This window comes from Tursiops truncatus, chromosome 9 (assembly GCF_011762595.2).
Source record: "Tursiops truncatus isolate mTurTru1 chromosome 9, mTurTru1.mat.Y, whole genome shotgun sequence".
Classification (NCBI taxonomy): Eukaryota; Metazoa; Chordata; class Mammalia; order Artiodactyla; family Delphinidae; genus Tursiops; species Tursiops truncatus.
The window spans coordinates 91,658,913-91,671,691 of NC_047042.1; the positions used below are offsets into that span (position 1 = coordinate 91,658,913).

Sequence of the window (12,779 nt, forward strand, 5' to 3'; positions counted from 1 at the left end):
AAAAAAAAAAACCATAGGAGAGACATTTTCCTGGGCCTGGAAGAGACAAAGATTTTTAGGGCACAAAAAACACAAACCATTAAAAAATATATTAAAATGGACATCAACATAAAACATATTCTTCCAAAGATACTGTAAAAAAAAAAATGAACATGAAAGACACAGACTAGGAGAATATATTTTCAATACCTATATCTGACAAAGACATGAATAAAGAATATTCAAAACTACTAGAAGTCAATAATGAGAGATCAAACAACCCAATAAAAAAATGGGCCAAACAGTCACAAAAGACCACACGTTGTATGATTCCATTTATATGAAATATCCAGGCAAACCCAGAGACATAATGTAAATGCCAGGAGCTGGGGGGAGGAAAGAATGGGTAGTGACTGCTAATGGTTATGGATTTCTTTGGAGGTGATGAAAATGTTCTAATATCGACTGTGATGATGGTTGCACAACTCTGACTATATTAAAAACTATTAAATGGGTGAATTGTATACTATATGAAATATACTTAATATCTTAACAAAACTGTTATCTGCCTGTAAAATAGGCAAAAGATTTAAACAGATACTTCACAGAAGACATACAAATGGCCAACAGGCACATGAAAATAAATGTTAAATATCATTACTCATCAGGGAAATGCAAATGAAAGCCACAATGAGATATTACTCATTTGCTAGGATGGCTAAAATTTATAGGACTCACAATACCAAGTGTTGACAAGGATGTAGAGCAACCAAAACACTCACACACTGCTGGTGGGAAGGTGAAATATATCCACTTTGGAAGACAGTCTGGCTGTATCTTATAATGTTAAACACACATTTATCATATGATCAGACATTCCACTTTTAGGTCTTTACCCAAGAGAGGAAGACATACATCCACATGAAAACTTGTACATGAATACTGATAGAGGCTTTATTTATAAAAGCCCAAAACTGGAAACCCAAATGTTCATCAACATATAAATGGATAAACAACTTGTAGTTAATCCATGCAACAGGAGAATACATGTTGTATGATTACATTTATATAAAATTCTGGAAAACACACATCTACTCTACATCAACAGAAAGTAGATCAGGATTGCCTTGGGTCGGGAAACTGGGAGGTGAGGATCGACTGTATAGGGGCATAAGGGGAATTTTTGGAATGAGAGAACTGTTCCGTATCTAGATTATAGTGATAGTTACAGGGGCAAACATACTTATCAAAACTCAAAGGGTATACTTAAAATGGGTGCATTTTATTGCATGTAAATTATAACTAATAACGTTGATTTTTAAGGCTATATATATATATATACATATATATATACACATATATATACACACACACACACACACATATATATATATATGTATATATACAGCACATATTCCTTGACCTAGTATTCCATTTCCAGGAATCTATCTATGGAAATACACACGTGTACTCAGATGCTCAAGGGAAAAAAATCACTCTAATCAAATACTACAAAGTTGTTTTCAAAATCCCGGTAGACATACACATACACACTAATGTAGAAAAAAATCTCAAGGACACACCATTAAGTAAAAGAAGCAGATTAAATAATGTGCATGTTCCCATCTGTTGAAAAATATGTGAAACAAATATGACCACACGTCACGTGTTTACCTTCAGAGAAGGCTGAAGGAAGACTTCAGACTTTACTCTGTATCATTTCACTCTTTTACAAAGTGAAAGTATTCATGAATTGCTTGGGTAGTTTTTAAAGACTGAAAACAAAACAGGAAGTTTTGGCGTTTGTTTTTTTTTTAAGCAGAGTCACCAATTTGAGAAGGAATCTTTCTTCAATCAAAGCCCAGGACAGCAGCAAGAACAAAGGTTTAGTGAAAATACAGTCTCACACCCACACCCACACAAAAAACAAGATTTGCTACTTCTGATAAAAGAGAGAATGTGGAGAGAAACCCCAAACTTAAATAAATACTCATCCCCCAAGAGTGAACACAGGTGTCTCCTCCTGAGGGAGGGCATTCCTAGGTTCTAAGGTATCTCTGAGACTACAACCTCCCTCCATAAGGGACACTAGACTGGGCATCCAAGTGCCTTTGCAGGTCTCTGACCTCATGCTACGTTGACCAAGGGGCAACACTTGACACTCATTTGCTGCATGAACCAAACAGTCATGCTCCCCATCTATAGTTTGATCTTTAGAAACTCAAGTAATTCCTACCACCCTCAACTCCTCAACAAAATCACTGAAGTGCCACCAGCTCACAATTAAGATGGCCTGACCCTCTCTGGACGGCGGGGAGAGGACCTCGAGGGGTGGTGTCAGAGCAGAGCTCTGGGAACCAGAAGCAGTTATCCCGCCCACAAGTGGATGAAGGGGTTTCCCCTGACTCACCTTGAAAGGTACAACGTTTCCAGATATGGAACAAGCAAATCTGATCACTCTCCTCTTGGTTGGCAGTGTTTGGGGACACAGAACCTGCATCTCTTCTTTCTACAAAGAAACACTGCAAAGATGTATCACCGATGCTTCTGACACGGAGGACACGGAGTTGGGGTAGTTCAAGGTACAAAGGAGAGAAAAAAGGATACATTCATCCCTCTGCACGAGGCAAAAGTGGGCAAGGCAACCTCACAAAATCTTATAAAGTTCTGGATGAAAGGACCCTCAGACATAAGGTGGGCCCTCTGCTTTTTAGGGAGGAATCAGGGAGCCCAAGGTCACAGGGCTGCTTGCCAAATCCAGGATGTCATTGTTGGGGGCTGGGGGTGAGTCTTTTCTCAACTCTGGCTGTGCACCCAATTCACTAGGAGACCTGTTTAAAAATAGAAGTGCCCGGCTCTACCTCAGATTGACTCAATCAGAAGCCTTCAACAGTGGAACCTGGGACACTTTTTTAATAGGGGGGAACCACTAACCAACACATTTTCCTTCTGTATCTACTGACGTGATGAGCCCAGAGAGCAAGTGAAGGCTGCATTTTATAAACTAGATTTGATTGCAAAAGCAAATACTTGTCAATGAACTATTAGAATCGGGTGCCAATACCAAGAAAAAAATAACAATAAACAGAAAGCCCACAATTCAAAATGAAACCTAATTTAGGTTAATTATAAAAATTGTAGGGACTTCCCTGGTGGCGCAGTGGTTAAGAATCCGCCTGCCAATGTGGGGCACACGGGCTGGAGCCCTGGTCCAGGAAGAGCCCACATGCTGCGGAGCAACTAAGCCCGTGCGCCACAACTCCTGAGCCTGCGCTCTAGGGCCTATGCGCCACAACTACTGAGCCCGTGAGCCACAACTACTGAAGCCCGTGTGCCTAGAGCCCATGCTCCACAACAAAAGAAGCCACCGTAATGAGCTCACACACAGCAGTGAAGACCCAACGCAGCCAAAAATAAATAAAAATAAATAATTTTTTTCAAATATTGTAATATAACAAGAGCGTGCAAGTGCTCTCAAAGTTTACCTTTACTAGAAGTGCTTCAATGAGCCATTACCTAATAATTATACTTCGGTGGGCCCCAACTGCCACCATATAAGCATATAAAACTCATTAGCAAACCCTCCCTATTTTGTTATTCATCTTCCCTGTTGTTTTATAGGCCCCTCAGACAGCCACAGGCTGCACTTTAAAACCCACACCTGTGGAGCCTTAGAGCTGGCCTTCCTCTCCCCCCAGGCGCAGGTATCCTCCCCTCCCTTTCTAACAAGGCCATAATCCAATTGACACTTTTAACAAACTATTTAAAGCAAAACCTGTTTGCTTCTAGGCTTCTTACTGTTGAAAGAAACTAACCAAAAATAATTGAAGAAAATGTAAAGAAAAAACATATGACAAGGACAACTTTCAAATATAAAAATCAGGTAAGATTAGAGTGATAAGTTTGTTTGCTGGTCATCCTGGCACTGGTATTTTAGGAAGTGTTCTATTAAAAATCCTAGATTATCACTACAGCTAACAAGTGGGGGGGAGCCACGGCTCACAGTCACTAAGGTATAAACAAGGCCCAGGACAGTGGCCAGCACATGGCCAGGACTCAAATTTGTTGAATGAGAAAATGGATCATCAGAATGGCCAGCCTACAGCAGATACTGTGAAAATCCAAAGGACACCAAGGCATCACAGCCTCCCTGAGGGACCATGGTATTCACATCCCAACCAACAGGTACTCAAGAAATGCTTATTAAATAAACAATCTCTGTTCAAAATCCCATTTGCCTGTCACTAAGCTTGATATTTCTCAAAAAAATTTTTTTAAAAAGTGTCCTGACAGATTCATCCATTCAACAAATGTCTCAGTGCCTACTGTGGTCGGCACTGTCTAGAGATGAGCGGTGAACAAAGTCAATCTGCAGTGACGAAAAAGATCCATTCATGTCAAGAAGAAAGCTGAAATTAAAATATGCTTCATTCAAAAATAAGTAAGTAAATAAAATATGCTTCATTCACTCATTAAATATATATATATATATAAACAGAATGCAACGCAAAGGATGGCCCCAGAGTTGTACAGCATGGCATTAACTCTGGGGTCCCTCACTGGAAAACAAGCTCTCCAGGGGGGCAGAGGGAAGACTGGATAGGGAGAAGCAGCATTTCCCATCTCTGTGCAGATGAGGCCCAGAGAGAATTCACCCACCCTCGACACCAGTCGGCATTTGTTTAGAATGTCTTGCTCATTCACAGCTCTGACTTCAACTCATCTTCACAGTCCCCACTGGCCAGGAGGGGATGGCCAACTGCATTTTACTAGAAGCAGCACAGACTTGCCCAAAGTTACACATGCCATTTAGCAGTCAGCTGGCATCCAGGAGCCCCAGCCCAGAGCCTTACCAGAAGTCCCCTGTGACACATAGGGAGAAGGCGGCACTCTGGTGGAGGGAGAGCTCTTATTCTTGATGTCATGAGCATTTCTGTAAATGGAAGGCAGCCTGCTCACCAGCTCTGACCTCATGCCCAACTTCTCCAGTTTTTCCAGGTTCTCAGAATTAGAGAAATCATGGGATCTCTTACAGCCAGTGCCAAACTTGCATTCACCCTGTGAAAAATACTGGCAGATGTGGAGTTTGACACATTGCTTTTTAAAGGAACAAGAGCCATAGGGTCCATGTCCTTTGTTGTAATGAAGGCAGATCTGTTAACAGAGAAGGAAAAAAGACAGCAGCTTAGAAAGACCTCACACAACACCACCTCCTTACTGAACCTACTACTACTTCCTACTAGAGGAAGAGGTTCCTCCAGAGACCTAGCCAAGGCTGCGATCCCATCGCGACACTGGTCGCACAGCTCTGAGAACACCCCTCACTCTAGATGGACGCCGCTAGCACATGCCCTTGGTAAATGGGACCCGGGGAGGACAGCGGACTGCTCAGAACAAGCCCCTCCACCGGGAAAATCCAAAGTACATCCAGCTGATCAGAGCTGCTCCCTTCACATGAAACAACATTTTAATGTAACTCACACAGCAAACCTTACACTACTAACAAACCTTACACGCTACCTACCCCCTGCCCCCACTGATTCACCAACTCTCTCTAACCCAGGGCCCAGTTTCTCCCAACACTTTTTTTCTCCAATTCTAGGTCAAAGAGGCTCTGAGGGTTTAAAGTATCTTCAAGAAAGCCAAATACAGCCCTTTCATTTCCCAAGTGCAAAATGAGACTCAGAGAAGCTAACAGGCTTGCCCTGGGTCACACAGCTGTCTAACACACCTGGCACATACAGTACCTGCTGGACTGGGTTGTTGGTAAGGTGGGGCTTGAACTTGAATCAACTGTTCCTTTTCCTCTACATTCCACGTTCTTGGAGATGGGAACTAAACCAGAGACCACCAAGGGCCCACTCACTCAACTCACAGGCATTACACTGAACAGAGGGCTACAGAACCCAGGCCCAGATCAGCAGGGGGTCCCTTCTGGAAATGGAAGCCCCGAGGGAAAAGATCAGAGGGAGCTGGGCCCTAACCTTGATCCTGCCACTTACAAGCTGTCTGACCTTGGGCAGGCCACTCACCAGCTCTGAGATTCCGTTTTTTAATCCACCAAATGGGAATAATGCCACCTACATTGCTGGGCTATTGTGAGAATTAAATAAGAAATATACCAAGTGACTAATACAATGCCTGGAACACAGTGGGTGCTCAACTCATGGTGGCGGCCCCCAAATGGTCAACTGATAAGGGGGCTAGCCTGAGAGTAGCGGACCTGGCAGGAGAGCTGCCCTGGATCCGAGCTTTTGGTCACAGCCCCCACGTGTTGGCAACCGTGTCCTGAAGCACCCCACACACCCCAGGAGACAGGGGCTGCGCATTCCAGGCCGGTCACCTGCTGATTCAGTTCTCATACCACTAACAAGGTGATCACTCCAAAAAGTTAATGCCTACCCTCCCAACACAACCTCGCCCCAACTCCTGCCCGTGACACAGGAGGCTGTATGGCTAAGCCTCCACCTTCGCATTTCTCTCTCCCCTCCCCCTAAGTCCAGGTCGTGCCGACTTACACACTGTGCCCTGACCAGGTAGGCCCCCGTTCTCTGCCTCCCTCTTCCCACACCTTCATCCTTCACTCACCCTCCAGCACCCAGAGCAGGCACCATCTACTCCAGGGCACCTTCCCCGGTGCCCAAACTGTGCCCCCGAGACCAGACAACTGACTCCTGCTAAAGCACCTACAACAGCACCTTGCTATCATCCGCTACTGTCCCACCCAGTAGCTGTGCCCCCCGGAAGAGCAGAAAGGGTCTCTCACCTCCTTACCACCAGTGCCTCATCTGTAATGGATTGTCAATAAAGGTTAGGTGAATTAAATCTATACTAGTTTTCAAAAGGCAAAGGAAAACACTTAATACCTGTTATGTGCCAGTCGTTTGCTATGTAGCATCCTTCTCAAATGGGAGGTTCCAACTGAGTAATAAGGAAGCACTGTCATTAAAATATACCCATCTAATCCCTGTTGCCTCATCCAAGAAGCAGTGCCAGAGCATCCCACGGAACCTGTGCTGGCCACAGAACGACCACTCAGATCTGCCACAGAGCACAGGCAACTCTCGGCCCAGCTGCTGCCCTTTGCAGCCGCCCTCTTTACACAGAGGGAGCTCCCAAGGGCTGCTCTCAGCCAATGACCGGGCAGGTTGTTCTGGGGAGACACAGGATGCCAACCAACAGGGACTTTAGCTCAGAACTTTTCGCAGGCTGGGTAGAAGCTTCCTGAGAACTGCACTGCAGTCAGGGTCTCTTCCTACCGGGTCCCTTTCCTTCCCCTTCTCCTGCCACAGATGTCAGAGCACCAACACCATCTGAAGCCTTCCCCACCTTCTTCTGCTCCCTCCCCAATAAATCTCTCACACTTCCAATCCCACCTTGGTGTCCGCTTCTCTTAGGACTCAAGCTAGTCCATGACCATTCCAGTGAGCTTCAAAACAAGTGGGTGGTTACTGTCTGAAATGCAGTATGAGAATTCACATCAACCCAAGTTAGAAAACTTCCCCACAGACCTCCGGGGTCTGGTGGTACCTGCATTTTTCTAAGTCCTGCTAGACAGGGACGGGCCAGCTGGAATCTCTCACTCCCTCCGCTCTGTGTAACAACTGGCTGCAGCCACTGGCCAAATGGGCTCCCCCAACCTCACAGAAGCCCTGCAAAGGAGGTACCAGCCCAACTGACATAGAGGGAAAGGAGGCTTCAAGAGGGAGCAAGGTTGGCACAAGATCTCAGGGCTAAAAATCAGCAGAGCCAGGAGCTCAGTCCAGGTCTCCCTCCAGGCAGACCCCAGCGATCACAGTGCGGCCCTTGGCCTCTCTTCCGCCATGTCTTCCTGTCTCCCCACCTACTGGTCCCTCCCTCATCACTTACACTCAGGCCCACCCTCTCCTGGCACTCACCTCCGGCAAGAGCAAGGGGTCGTTCTGTAACAAGAGCACGGAGAGCTCGCTGAAGCTGAGGTGGTCCACGCCCTGAGTTTTCAGCACGCGCATGTTGTGTTCGGACGTCAAGTTGTGACCGTTCCTACAGTCCTTCCTGCAAAGAAGCAGGGCTAGGGTCACAGTTGAAACGTCTCCCCAAAACCCTTATGTTGAAGTCCTAACTCCCAGTACCTCAGAAGTGACTGTATTTGGAGTCTTTCAAAAAGGTGATTAAGTTAAAATGAGTTCACTGGGGGGCCTAATCCAATCTGACCGGCATCCTTATAAGAAAAGGGGATCAGGACACAAAAGGAAGACCATGTAAAGACACAGGGAGAAGAAGGCATCTGCAAGCCAAGGTTGGTGTCGGGAGACACCAACCTGCTGACACCTTGAACTCTGACTTCCTAGCCTTGAAAACTGTGAGAAAATAAGTTTCTGTTGTTTAAGCCACCCAGTCTGTGGTACCTTGTTAAGGCAACCCAAGCAAACTAATACAGCTGGTAAAATCAATCTTTAAGAAAAATTTTCAGGAATAGTTCCTGACATTATTTAGAGGCACCAGAGAAAACCAGCATGTCTATGCCATGAAAAATCATAGTGCTTATTTACAAAAGAAGAGATGGTGCCTTGCAAGCACCTCTCAGCAGGTTTTTGATGAGAATGATGGAGCCATTCCCCCAGAGTCACAGCGTGCCAGTCTCTGGGCACTTACTGGCATTTAACATTGGCTGAATAAATGAGTGTGGATACAGGCGTGTACACACACACACACCACTGCTGAGGCCCAGCCCTTTTTTCTGCTCCCCTCCTGCATTCTTTTGATCAACAAGCCCCTCTTGAACACTCTCTGTGAGCCAGGCACTGGCACCACGCCCCAATGATCCAAAGATAAGCCTTCAAATGATCACCTGAGTCAACAGGACCCAGAAGAGTCAGGTAAATAGCATTTGCTTGACTCAAGACACTGCCATACCTATGATAAGCATCTCAAAAGAAAATTGAAGCCCTGGATCTACTCCCCCAAACCTGCGCCTCCCATGGGCTCCCCCATCTTAGTAAAGGGCAACTTCCCTCTTCCACTGCACAGGCTGAAAACCTTGGAGTCATCCAACTCCTCTCCTCTCTAGTGGAGACACAGACATTGAGATGACTCTAAAATGCTGTGGGAAATGCAAGGTCAGCTATGCGCAGGACGCATCAGCACAGAGAGGGGGCACCTGAGCCTGACAGAAGTGGGGGAAGCAATCAAGGGATGGTGCCTGGAAGGTATAAAACCTGAGCCAAATACTTAGGGTTGAGGAACCAGGCATGGAGAGCAGGGAAGAACATTCTAGGCAGAGGGGCTTGGTAATTACGATGACGATGATGGCTACTAAAACTCATTGGGCATCTCCCACAAACCAAGGTTTGCCTAAATGTTTGGTTTCATTTTGCCTAAATGGGTTTGCCTAAATGTTTAGGGTTTGCCTAAATGTTTCGTGAGTTAACTCGTACTGTCCTCAACAAGCCTATAAGGTGGGTAATACTATCCCATTTTGCAGATGAGGGAACTGAGGCTCAGATAAAAACTAATTTGCCCAAGATCACTCAGCGGGCAAGGAGCAGAGCCAGGGTAGAGACAAGGCAGGCTTGCCTTGGAGCTGGGCTCTGAACCACTGTGCTCACTGCCCCCTAAGCACAAGATGGAATTGGGGACCTGGGACCCTCCCCAACTGTCGCCAATGAACAAAAGCAGCAGTGATGATCTACTTCTGAGACAGCTGACCCTGTGGTTGAGGAAGACAAGTAATTTCGCAGGGAAAGTATAGAATGTGCAGCTGACCACACCCACTCTCCCTTATGCAACCCAGAAACAGCCAGAAAAGGAAGGTTCAACAAACTGTCCTGTGTAAACCACAAGGAAGAGGGAAAAAAGAAGAAAACTCCGGATCAACCAGGCCAGTAAATACCAAATTTCCAAGACAAATAAAATCTGACCCCAAATTTTGGGAATTAGCCTAATAGGGCTGCCATCTTTATTTTACCCACTACGGACATTAATAAGGCCCACCAGTGGTCCCCATCATTAGGTCCCTCCATCCACCATTTATTGTGTCTGCCTTCCTCTCCAGGTGTGCCCTCCTTCCGCCCGCCCGGAGGTGCTGCCTCTCCACCAGCTCCCCCTGCGGGCCCGACTGCCCCAGGGCTCCCTCCACTCTCAGCCTCCACCCGGATCAAACCCACTCCTGGTGCTGCAGCCATGGCATACACTGCCCAGCAAGTCCCAAAACTAGCATCTCAGGGCCCTGGTGATCCTCCCAAGCTTCAGACCTGGATAGCTACCCCCTGGGCACACTTTGAAACAAAACCCTCTCCTGCTCTCTGTCAACAGTAAGAAAGGGAAGTCAGCTCTGTGTCAACACTAATAAAGAAAAATTAGTCATCGCCTCTTGGATCCTGTCACCACCCTCTCACCAACTCTCCCAAATTCCTCACACACACGTCCCTTCCTCTTCACGGTGCTTCCCAGGGATCACATCTCCCAGCTCCCCCTGCACCCAGGCAGAGTCATGAGACATCCTGTGGTGCAGGTGCCATGGACAGAAAGATAGCTACCATTCCAGACCCGGCCCATAAAAACCTCCCACCAGCTCTCTACTTTCCATCTCCTCCACCTGCTCCTCGGAACCTGATACCCAGATGGCCTTAGGAGCCATGGGGTGAGGAGGGCAGAGTCTAGGTCCGCCAGCCTGGGTCCCTAAATGACTGCGTACATCAAGGTCCCTACCCCATGCTGACTATTAAACCTTACCCTTAGACCTGATGTGAGCAACAAATAATGTCCACCATGTTACAGCATAAAAAAGAAAAGAAACAAATTCTTCTAAATAACGGGGCTAGCTTCCAAACAGGTCTGCATCACATCCTCCTCTAAATAAGCACCGCGCCACTAAGATCTCTTCCTCAAACGCACACCTGATGGCTACCCGCCTGCCATTTGACGGGCCCCATCACCTTCAGGGTGAGGTCCAAATTCTTTAGCATTAACCTCATTAATCCACTCCACAAATCTCACTGAGCACCTGCCAGGCGCAGAGCACAGAGCTGAGGGCCGGAAAAGGCCAGCCAGGGCCAAGACAGAGGGGCCCCTGCTCTCCGAGTGTTCAGTTCTACTGAAGGAATGCGCGGCCATGACGGGCGCTATGAGAAAAGTAAACGGAACAATGTGATGGAGAGGAAGAAAAGTGATGCCTGAGTCCTGAACGATACAGCAGGCAAACCAGGAAAGGCGGTCCAGGAGAGCAGAGGTCACGAGATAGACTGGGAGTGTTCCAGGACCAGAAAGGCATCAACGGAGGGGACCAGGATGGAGGGCCGGCAGGGACCAGTTCCCTGAGGGGCGACGGTAAGGAGCTTGCATTTTATTCTAAATGCAGCAGAAGCCACTGCCTGCTTGTAAGCAAGGTTTCACAAGAGTCCGTCGGCTGCTGGGCACAGATCCCGCCTCTGCGTGGGCCCTCGCGGCCAGCTCTGGGGCCCGGGGCGCTCTGGAGCTCCGAGCAGAAGTCAGCCGCGGCCCCTTTCCTTCTGGAGCTCCCTCCCTCTTCCCTCGGCCAACGCCCTCCAGCCCCACCCCGGTACTGCCCCTGCCAGGGAGTCCCACCCCCTGCTGGGCTCTAAGTCGCTCTCCGAGACCGCAGGGGCCCAGAGGACACCGCTCGACGCGGAGTCCGGCGCACAGTTCCGGGTATTCAGTAAATGCTCGATAAATGTTCGCTGACGGGAATTCCGGGGAGAGGCCAGGGAACAGCCACCTCACTGTCGCCCCCGAATTTACGAAGGGCCACGACCGGGCTGGGAGCGAAGAGGCCGTCTCCCCTCGTCGGGCTCCGGGGCGCGGCGCCTTACCTGTCCCTCAGGATCTTGCACTTGCCGTAGAACACGAACCTGCAGAGGTGCAGCTGAGCGCAGAGCCCCACGCAGCTCGGCTTCGAGCCCTGGTACGCGCCGCACACGCGCAGCGGCGATACGGCCAGCACCAGACGCTCGACGGCCGCCGCGCCGTCCCCGGCCGCCCGCCGCGCCACCGCCAAGCGCCCGCGCTCCCGCAACAGCCGTTCCAGCACGTCCCCGCCGACGCTCGCCCGCAAGCGGCGCCGCAGCTCCTCCAGCTCCAAGGCGCCCCCGGCCGCGCACAGCGCCTGGGTCACCTCACGGAGGACGGCGTCGGGAGCCATGGCCGTCGAGCCTGGGACTGGAGGGGCGTGGCCGGTTCCCGCGAGGTGGAGACGCCGGCCGGAAATGAAACCGAAAGCTCCTCAGGGCCTAGGGGGAAACAGAATCCGGCCTCGCCACGCCCCCGGCCCACAGCTGAGCGGGGCTCGTCGCCTTCCGGCCCCAGCACCCCCAGCGGCTCTAGGCCTCACGCCCTCCCCGTCGGAAGTCCGCAGCCGCTTCTTTGGCGTCCCGGGGATTCGTCGCCGGGTCCCTCAAAGTGGTGAAAGAATAAGAGTCACCACAGCCTTGGGGGCCGCGCTCGGCGTTCTCGAAGCGCCTTCGCCTGGACGAGGGGGGTGGGGCCGCCCGGGAGCGCGCGCCGCCCCCTCAGAGTCCGGCCTCGGGAAGTAGCGCGGCTAGCTGACCCCGCACCTTTGCCCCCGGCGCTAGGCGGCGCGGCAGGGAACGCCCACCTGCAAACGGCCGGGCTGCGTCGCGGAAGCCGAACTCTAGACGACGCTCAGGGAAACTGGGAAGAGGAGCAGGGGCTTCGCCAGGGGAAAGCAATCACGCTGAATTGGAAAACGGGCTTAAGTGTTAGCCTTATTTTCAGTGCAGGCAGTGAATCCCTTATTTTAAACATGAAAGGGTATATCCTTTTAAAAATAAAAGCCGTTTCTC

The 12,779-nt window shown here is 49.1% G+C and overlaps 1 protein-coding gene across 2 annotated transcripts in view; it reads right to left on the reverse strand.

The window, feature by feature from the left end:
- Nucleotides 1-12,543, reverse strand: part of PARP12 (poly(ADP-ribose) polymerase family member 12) — a 44,342-nt gene extending 31,799 nt beyond the window's left edge. Inside the window, exons 1-4 of one of the 2 annotated variants that reach the window (XM_073809983.1) lie at nucleotides 11,829-12,543; nucleotides 7,878-8,013; nucleotides 4,833-5,133; nucleotides 2,390-2,488 (exon numbers count right to left, since the gene is read on the reverse strand). In XM_073809983.1, coding sequence (XP_073666084.1) covers nucleotides 2,390-2,488; nucleotides 4,833-5,133; nucleotides 7,878-8,013; nucleotides 11,829-12,118 — 826 coding nt within the window. In that variant the 5' untranslated portion in view covers nucleotides 12,119-12,543. Of the gene's footprint in view, nucleotides 1-2,389; nucleotides 2,489-4,832; nucleotides 5,134-7,877; nucleotides 8,014-11,789 lie in introns of both variants that reach the window. The other variant, XM_004316469.4, reaches the window with a different exon arrangement.
- Nucleotides 12,544-12,779: the final 236 nt, after the last annotated feature.